This window comes from Lepisma saccharinum, chromosome 10 (genome assembly GCF_977018435.1).
Source record: "Lepisma saccharinum chromosome 10, izLepSacc3.1, whole genome shotgun sequence".
Lineage (NCBI taxonomy): Eukaryota > Metazoa > Arthropoda > Insecta > Zygentoma > Lepismatidae > Lepisma > Lepisma saccharinum.
In genome coordinates, this window is record NC_139238.1 from 23,682,871 (window position 1) to 23,692,194 (window position 9,324).

Consider the following 9,324-nt stretch of genomic DNA (forward strand, 5'->3'; position numbering starts at 1 on the left):
TGCTTTTACACAATATGTTACCTTTTGTTAACAAATGATGAATTTCTGACGTAACAGACTACTTTAGAAATATTTTTTGCTAGCAGCAAAGTGGAACTTGTACAAGGTTAAATATTAAAAGCAGATATCCGATGTATTATATTCTCCTGTGGCGAAACTTTTCTCCATAACATTGAAGTCATTTTTTTAATCAAATGGTTTTTGAGGCAACCACTTCAGACACACGTGTTGGTTTCCTCATCACACCCACTGGCATATAAGCTCGCCGGTGCTACAGCATCGTTTCTCACAGGAGCAGATATCGTCAACAGAGGTAAGTGCAGAATTTATTATCATACTGTATCGTACCCAAGGTATTGGGAAAGAAGTGTCAAGTCTTAACATAGCAAAGAAAGGAATGCTGAATAAGTAATCAGGCAAAGATTAGGTTATTGACTTGAGAGGCGTACGTGGCATGAGAGTTGGAAGGGAGAGAGAATGGACAGTTGGCGAGTGGACTGGATAGAGCAAGGAAGTTGGAGGGACGATTATTGGACAGTGGTGCATGAGGAGAGTGAACTCTGACTGAAAGGTCAGATGTGTGTCAATTACCATTATTGAGAGGACAATCTATGGAATAATATTCATCTATTTGTGAGGCAAATATCCACATCGGTTCAGTCATGGAGAGTACAGAAACTCAATTACTGTACGTGTGAACTATTGTGCCATAACTTTGGATTTAATCTTTCGCATACATTATACTTAGGCTAAGCGAGTGATAACCATCTGAAAGATGAATGATGGATAACTACACTACCCAATACAATGTAAAGGTTCTTGGTTCGATCCCAAACGCAGAAGTAACATTGCGTTACGTGATGTAAGCTGCGTTACGATACTTAGAAACTCTTTCCGTTTCCACGGTAATTTCTCTGTAACATGGTGTTGTTCAAGCAACACGCCAGTGGCGTATTCCGAAAATTTAACCTGGTTTACCGCAACAACTCTTATTTATTTAGTGTATATATTACAGTATTATACAGCCCATTCAGTTTAATTAGATGTAATAGAAACAAAACACGAATGCAGGCATGCAAGTAGAACAAAAACAGAAGTACAGCTACTACATTAAAATTTTATAGCAATTTCTATAATTTTTAATAAAATCTCGCCTTTTGCCTAAAATCGGATCTAGAATTTTCCATGCACCAAGGAAAATTTCAAAGTTCTCTAAATTCTGGTTTAGAAGCTTGTTTTAATAGTTTGCATAATATATAATTAGCAATTACCCATATCTTAAAGCTAAATGTATATATAAAAAGTTGGTTTACCTGGTAAACGTGGAAACATGGAGAATATTACACTGCAACATACATATATAAATGAAATAACCCTGGCTCGACAGTCCTCAAAGGGCCTTGACCTATCTCCCGACTGCCAGTCTCCCTCCCACAATCCTACCTAGAGGTGTGGAGATCTTCAACCGGTAATGGGGTCAGCACGTCGAACCCCCAGCCGTTGTAGGAGATTTCCGAGACCGGGTTACGCTACTCACTCGTAGCTCCTCAATTTCCTCACGATGGTGGGTTGCCACCGGTGCTATACAGGCCGAGAACCCAGAGACTGAACCCAGGCGGACTCGAACCCATGCCGTACCTTAGTCCAAAGCACAGCGCCTTAGACCGCACGACCACGGGGAAGGACATAACATACATATACATGTATTATCAGATTGAATAAGGCCCATTCTTTCACTCTAAGTTACAGGGATGTCAAGTACCTACATCGTTCACTTTCAATAGACTGATCACAAGGGAATGGATGTGTAAGTAAATACATACACATGAATCCAAAATCAATGTTATTTTACATTTACTTTGCGAATTGTAGTATATACAACGACAAAGCTATTTCAATTTTCCAAATTTCTTTTAGTACTTTTTGCATATAATTTCCATATGTTCAAATAATTTCCGACATATGTTCTATATTCATGATATTGCTACATTTTCCCTTGTGTTAAATACCAAAGATTTTCGTTCATCTGTATTCTGTTTGTTTTGCAGTTTCTGTTATTTTAAATGTTGACAATAGGCAATGCATCTATTATTCTAACCTTAGAGAATGCATCAAGTTTTCACGGTGAAATCCAATCCAAATCCAAAATAACTAAATACTGTATCTAACACTATTTTGTAGAAAGCCCTTCACGGAGAGCATGCCTGGTTAAGAGCGTGGTTTATAGCAAATTATGCCTATTAAACTTCAAATGTTTTACAATAATACGGTATTATTGGAAAAGTATTCACTATATAATTGGAAAGATACAGTATATCTTCTGTACAGAATTGTTTCTTTCCAATGTTTGAATATTATTCATTCAAGGTAAAAGAAGCTATTCATATCCTGATTGTTATTGTCTGTCTGTCTTATTTTCATTTATTTTTCAGCTCAATGGCTTGGTGCAAGGAAATTTTGTTCACCACACTGGTCGTCATGCTGGTAAGTTTACTGTCTCTTGCTTTGCACAGTGTCCCCCCATTGGATATCAAATATTTTAAACAAGGTAAACCAAATTACGCAAGGTGTTATGGGCTGCATTTAGAGTTAGGTATATCGTTGCGGCGTACCCAATAGGAATGTCTTAAACCTAAAAATGGAATACGAGGGATATCTCAATTCTAATATCTCGCAAAAAGGCCAGAGCTGAACTTGTGGAAAGCTACAATAGGAACTTAGGATGATGTATAAGATTGTAAGATCTATTGTATTATTTTATATTTGTGGGTTCAATATTGTAATTTTTATATCCTATTTTGATATAATGATTTAACGTATGGTGAAAAAAATTTGCACAAATTTTGCAACCCTGCGGAACTGGCAATATTGAACACTGACACACCATTTGAGCTGTGTTGGATTGTACGTCTACCAGTTATGTAGTGTGAAGAGCAAGAGAAGGTTGGTGTAAAAACAAGTCAGTATGGAGCTGAAAGAAGACGACCGTCGGAAAATGATCGTGCAATATTGGACAGAGAATCGTGATGTTCGAAAGTCCGAGCTTGTGAAACATTTTCAACGTGTAGGATTTTCCCGTCGTACGGTTTATAATATTGTGTCACAATTGGAGAAGGGAATCAATGTGGAAAGAAAGCCGGGCAGTAGACGGAAGTCGAAGTTAAATGAACCCAGAGTGTTGCAACAACTGCGACGTGTTACTGCAGGTAAGGTGGCAAAATCCTACCGTGAGCTTGGTAGGAGGTTTCAGTGTGATAAAAACACAGTGAAGAAAGCATTACAGAAGATGGGGATACGGAGATATAAACGAAAAACTATGCCAAAAGTGACGGAGCAACAAGTTGTTGTCCAGAAACAGCGTTTACGAACCCTTGTGACAAAAACGTTCACTGCAACAAATGACGTGATTTGTATCATGGACGATGAGACTTATTTCACCCTAGATGGCAATGAGTGGCAGCCGAAAACCTACTATGATCCTGGAACTGCTGCCGTGCCCGATCCAGTGCGTTTTGCTGCCAAAACGAAATTCCCACAGAAGGTGTTGCTATGGCTTGCCATGAGTGAGAAAGGACTGTCGAAACCTCAGTTTTTCAAGGCTGGCCTTGCACTCAACGCCGACCGGTATGTAAAGTTATGTTTGCCTAAAGTGAAGGAGTTTATCAATGAATACCATCGTGGGGACAATGTTGTTATTTGACCAGATTTAGCCAGCTGCCATTAAGCTGCACAAAGTCTTGCGGCCATGGAGCACTTAGGTATCCCTTACATATCCAAAGAACATAATCCCCCTAATGTTCCCCAACTGCGGCCCATTGAGGATTTCTGGGCAAATTTAAAGCGGATGGTGTATGCCAATAATTATCAACCACGAACCGTTTGCTACCCTCATCCAACGGATCCAGAGATGCTTGCGCGATTTTGATACATCAACATTTGCTCCATCTATGCAGAAAGTGCCCCAAAATTGTCGCAAGGTCAGCAGACTCGGTGTGAATGTGTTTGTTCATTGATGTTCAGATACCACCCTTGTATACGAACCAGCACCCGAAATACATCTGTGCGTTTTTGCCCTTGACCACAGCGTTTTATTTTTGTGCACATTTTTTTCACCATACGTTACTTGGTTGTCTATCGTGCTCATCATGCTCATAATAGTAATAATAATAATAATAATAATAATAATAATAATAATAATAATAATTATTATTATTATTATTATTATTATTATTATTATTATAGATCTTAGGATAATTTATTAGCATTTAGCATAATTTCACAGTTTAAACAGCTACTTTCCTTTTCGGGAAACTCTTGTTTGTTTATCAGATCGCCACTGCTATTGGTGATCCGAAAGGAGGTCCTGGAGGCGGACGAGAGCACGGACAGAGCAAGAAGGAGGAGCACGGACAAGGCGGACACGGTCAGGGAGGCGGACGGGAGCACGGACAGAGCAAGAAGGAGGAACACGGACAAGGTGGACGGGAGCATGGACAGAGCAAGAAGGCAGAACATGGAGGCGGACGGGGAGGTCGTAGTGTTGTTTCTGCAGGACCGGAAGGTCGATCTGCACCGGGTGGTCAATCTGGCGAAAACAAGCAACCTACAAAGAAGGGTCCACAAGGTAAATTGCACGTTATTACCTCAGCTAAAGTTTCAATTTCAATGTTTCCACACACAAGACCATCTAATTGATTTTATTTCTAAAAATCTTGTATCGAGAATAAATTGATTAGATGCAAAAATACTGTGCCCGCGCAAGGGGTTGTCATTTACCCTTAAAAATAAAAGAAAGAAAATATCACTTCATGATTTACATTAATTTTGCCCTGCAAAGAAGAATTCTCGTGTCTTCATTTCTATTCAAAACTTGCACAATTTTCTTCCCTTTGTTTTATCACCTTACTTCTTTTATATTTTAATATTTTTACCTCCTACTTTTATCCCCTTGTTTTGTTCGTCTTTATGCTTTTCCTTTTAATGAATTTTCGCACACCTAATATTCTTGTACTTTCATACTCTCTTTTTGACTATTTCCTTTAAAATGTATATCGCCCGTTGTCTTTGTTCATATTAACCAAGCTCCTTCTATCTTTCATTCTCTCTCTCTCTCACACACATTCATGCACTCTCTGCTTCACACGAACCACTTCAAAACTATGTGGTTCTCTATAAAGGGCACCAATGGAAACATGAAAATTACTACTACTTTTAATATATTATATCTTACAAATATACAATATTGATTTATTTTTTGTACTAATGCTTCCTTAGGACGTTAATTAATATTTGCAATTTTCAATTTGTTTTTGATTGTTTGGTGCTTCTTGTCCTCGGTAGTACACCCCACTCACCCCTTCCTATCTACGGCTCTGTAAAGTAAGGTCAGATATCTTATTCATCAACTTTTAAATTATTCTTATATGAAAGTTGTAGCTTGAATTTACCGAAGATAACATTTTCTATCGTGAGGCTAATTTAAACAGCATATCTCTGCATGAGGTTTTCCTATTGAAGCTACACTACGCCTAAAATGAATTAGAATTCAATTCCCACTAGGATATACGTAAGTATGCATACAATAAATCCTTCACTTTACTTTGCAATTTAATTTTGATGTTATGGTTCTTCGAACTTATTTGCTTAGTAAAGCAAGTAAAACGTGCAATATTTTAATGACTAATACTATATTCTTGTTGCTCTCTAGGTGGACGTTAAACCGAACCAGCAAGAATGCAACAGCTGGGAGATTATTTACCTTTCAGTTGGCAAAGTCTAGGCATTGATACATAATTATATCTTGTTGAGACTAGACTTGAGACTAAAATAAAAGTAGCACAGGAAAATGTATAATGGTATTATATTTCAATGTATTTAACCTCACTGTTATGCCACATTTATTTTCACCACGCACTCGGAAAGCGTTTCAAATGAAATGACATGAGTCAGATATCAAGACCAGCTTTTCTTGTTGAGTTTAGGCTATAAATTGCGAGTGGCAGAAGAAATTTCAAACGTGAAAACAGATTTGAGAACAAAAGGTGGTAAACGTTGTAAGTGCCAAAAGCGAAAGTGTTGGGAAATCGCATCGTTCCGCACATCAGCCCGTAAGAACGTTCACACTAGTGACCTCTTTACACGCCTTTTGAGCTACTTAGAGGGCTACCAGCCACTTTTCACGTTTACCACATTATAAAGCATGGCACATTACATAGTTTAACGTGAATAACGGTGTTTGAATTATTTTGGCACTTACAGCGTTTACCAATTTTAGTCTTTATTTCTGCATTCGTTTGAACTTTAATTACCGTGTTTCTCACAAGTACGACAATGTGACTTGGAGCTATCTCTCCCCGACCCCTTCACTTGTGATAGAAATGCAGAACGAAGGATCGTAATCCTTAAATGACCTCTGCGGGCAGGGACGTCGGAACTTATTTTGGAGGAGGGGTGTAGGTTTCTCAAATCCATCAACAAGTTTTTACAATATCTCCCCTCCATATATATATATATATAGGCTAAAGTTTTGCAACGAAAACTTGAAGAGGGCCGAGGTGTCAAATATGGGGCAAGTCACCACGCTACGCCAGTTGGTTTAAAATTAGATATTTTGATCTGTAATTATCATAGCAGCTAGGTACCTGGTATTGCATTTGAATAAAATCAGTCTTAACTTTACATGTATTTCAGATCAATGGCCCTTCTCAGATGTTTAAGATTTGAGAGAATAACCTAAGACTGAAGGCGAGAGGGGCGATCATCCCCCTCCCCTCCCCTCCCTCATAGAGAAGTCTAAAATATCGATCATACCTCGACCTTATCACCTAAAACTGAAGAATTACTCCTCCCAACGTAAAAATAAATCACCCGTGAACATAAGAATAAATGATGTTACCTCTCTCTGAGGTCTAAAACTAAGCCATCAGCCCTGAACATGACGTTTAAAACAAACATTAAACTTTTAATAATCTAAATGGCCAAGAAATAAAAGTTCCTCCCTTTCCACGAGAGGAGATGGTTCATACACTCCAAAGTTGGCAGCGTTAAAATCCGAAAGGGCAGAGAACTGATGGTACGTCTGTCTCTAGTGTCGTCTTTTTCTGTCTGTTCACAAAAAAATATAAATTAGTATAGAAAACGTAAGGAGAGAAGTAAAACTTACCAGTCTTTTGATTCTATACCAGACGACTAAAGCCCCTATCACACGGAACTGGATTTCTAGTTGGAATGCTCTAGTTGACGCTGGACTGGCTACCCATTTGCTAGTTTTCGCCTCACACGGTACTTGTTATACCGTACTTGTCGATAGTCTTTCGTTCCCATAATGGCGGCCGCGCGAGATGTAAACAACGTATCACTTCACACTTTTAAAATACGATAACTATCCAACCGAGAGGAATATCGCATCGCATTAAATGGTTTTAGGTAGAGAAGAACGGCGCTGATAAAATACATACTTTACAACGTTTACTGTACACGTATGGAAGAATATTTTAGCTTTTTCAATTGTAAACATGCCTTTCGTGTTGTATGCACTCGGAAGCCACAGACAAAAAAACGCTACTTTACAAACTCACAGAATATCTTCACATGGCCAAACTTTGCTCTGATTGGCTGTTCCACAGAATCTAGTCGAAGTAGTTAGCAGCAATTAGAACATGTCCTATTCCTCAAAACCAGTCAAGCAGTCAGCCAGGCGGCCATGATTACTAGCCAGAAAGTCAGTTCATCGCCAACTAGGGCATTCCAACTAGAAATCCAGTTCCGTGTGATAGGGGCTTTAGTGCAGTGCAGTGATCTTCCGACGTGACCTTGCAGTTGGTGTATTTTCTGCAAATGATTTGCACGTATACATGCACAGTTGTACCGCTTGGTGCGGAAGGAAATCCAAACTCATCACTACAATTTCCAGAGGAAATGCCGAAACACACCTTCTGCGGTTATTCTACTCTAAACAATAACTGTGTCGTCTGACCAAGTCAAATTTTGGAAAGGGAAGGGGAGATTAGCGTAGACTTGAATTTCCAAGAAGTTACAAGGTGCGACTTTTCTCATGGCCGATAAGCCTTTTGACAGCAAGGGGCCCTTAAAGAAAGCTGTCCTCTGTGCCCCTACCCCGGTGCATTGTTATATGAGAGTGCACTTGTAAGTACAAATCCTGGCAGGCTTCAAAGCAAAACTGGAAACCGAAGCAGCGAATTCCTACGGGGATACTTGATTTGCAGACACCTGAGTGCGATGTCACGTGATTCTTGCTGTTAAAGGAAACTTGAGTACACTTTCACAAATCTAGTGCAAAAATATTTTCCCAAATATTCTTCAAAACCGAGATAAGTTGAAAATATTATCTTTTTAGGGCGTGACTGGGGGGGGGGGGAAGCAAAAAGACATTCTTGCCCCTCCTCAGTCGTTTCTTCACATCAATCAATACTGATAGCACTTGTGGGTAAAGACGGAAGAACCAAGGGAGCGACTTTTGTTTCTTGGCTATTCAGATTTATTAGAAGTTTATTCTTTGTTTTAAACGTCATGTTCAGGGCTGATGGCTTAGTTTTAGACCTCAGAAAAAGGTAACACCATTTATTCTTATGTTCACGGGTGATTTTTTTTTTTACCCGTACATATAACACCGTACCATGAAGGCACATTTAGGGTAGGGCCCACACATTCTCGATCTAGGACATTTTGGAGATGATGTGACCAGCACCATGCTCCGGACGCCTACACGGGATGCCCACAGGTTCCCATTGATTTGAGGCTCGATGAGCCCCTGAGCCGCTTTATGCGGGACAAGGCTGGAAAAATTCCAACCTTAGATCACCCACCCCGGAAATCGAACCCGGGTCTCCGCGTGGCAGTCAGACGCCCTACCGACTAGATGCATTCGTCTCGAATTTTTTCCACCAACTTTTTACCTAGAAAGCTCAAGCTTCACCTGTCCCCCCTGGTTCGTAGTCCTTGCATCCGTGGAATGTAGTTGCAGATGGAAAAGAAGAGATTTAAAATTAAGCTTCTCTCTGCCCCCTTCTCCTCGGGGTTCGCGGGGTTTATTGATTGATTGATTGATTTCGTTTATTTTACTTCGCGTTTTGTGCCTCTTGGCTAATTTGCGAAGATGGGGATGAGTGATGAAATGATGAAATTGATGAATGGAAATTCACAAACAACCAAGCCCGACCGGGATTCGAACCCGGGACCCTTGGCGTCGCAGCGCGATGTGATAACCACTTTTTTTTTTTTTTTTTTTAAAGGAAATACCCCCTACACGGAGGTATCCCCCACCATTCACTCTTTTTCTCACTTTTACACTTTTCAATTCTTACA

The 9,324-nt window shown here is 39.6% G+C and overlaps 1 protein-coding gene across 1 annotated transcript; it reads left to right on the plus strand.

Moving 5' to 3' along the window:
* Positions 1–231: 231 nt before the first annotated feature.
* On the plus strand, positions 232–5,853 carry LOC145994249 (uncharacterized). The gene is made up of 4 exons (XM_083130352.1): positions 232–313; positions 2,433–2,484; positions 4,330–4,624; positions 5,708–5,853. Exons 2-4 carry the CDS (start codon positions 2,437–2,439, stop codon positions 5,716–5,718), a joined length of 354 nt encoding a protein of 117 aa, XP_082986478.1. The 5' UTR covers positions 232–313; positions 2,433–2,436; the 3' UTR covers positions 5,719–5,853.
* Positions 5,854–9,324: the final 3,471 nt, after the last annotated feature.

Bases quoted from the DNA above. Each gene is read 5' to 3' on its own strand.
- LOC145994249 (XM_083130352.1), top strand. From the start codon at position 2,437: ATGGCTTGGTGCAAGGAAATTTTGTTCACCACACTGGTCGTCATGCTG. The intron at 2,485-4,329 runs GTAAGTTTACTG...TTTGTTTATCAG, and splicing joins CCACACTGGTCGTCATGCTG to ATCGCCACTGCTATTGGTGA.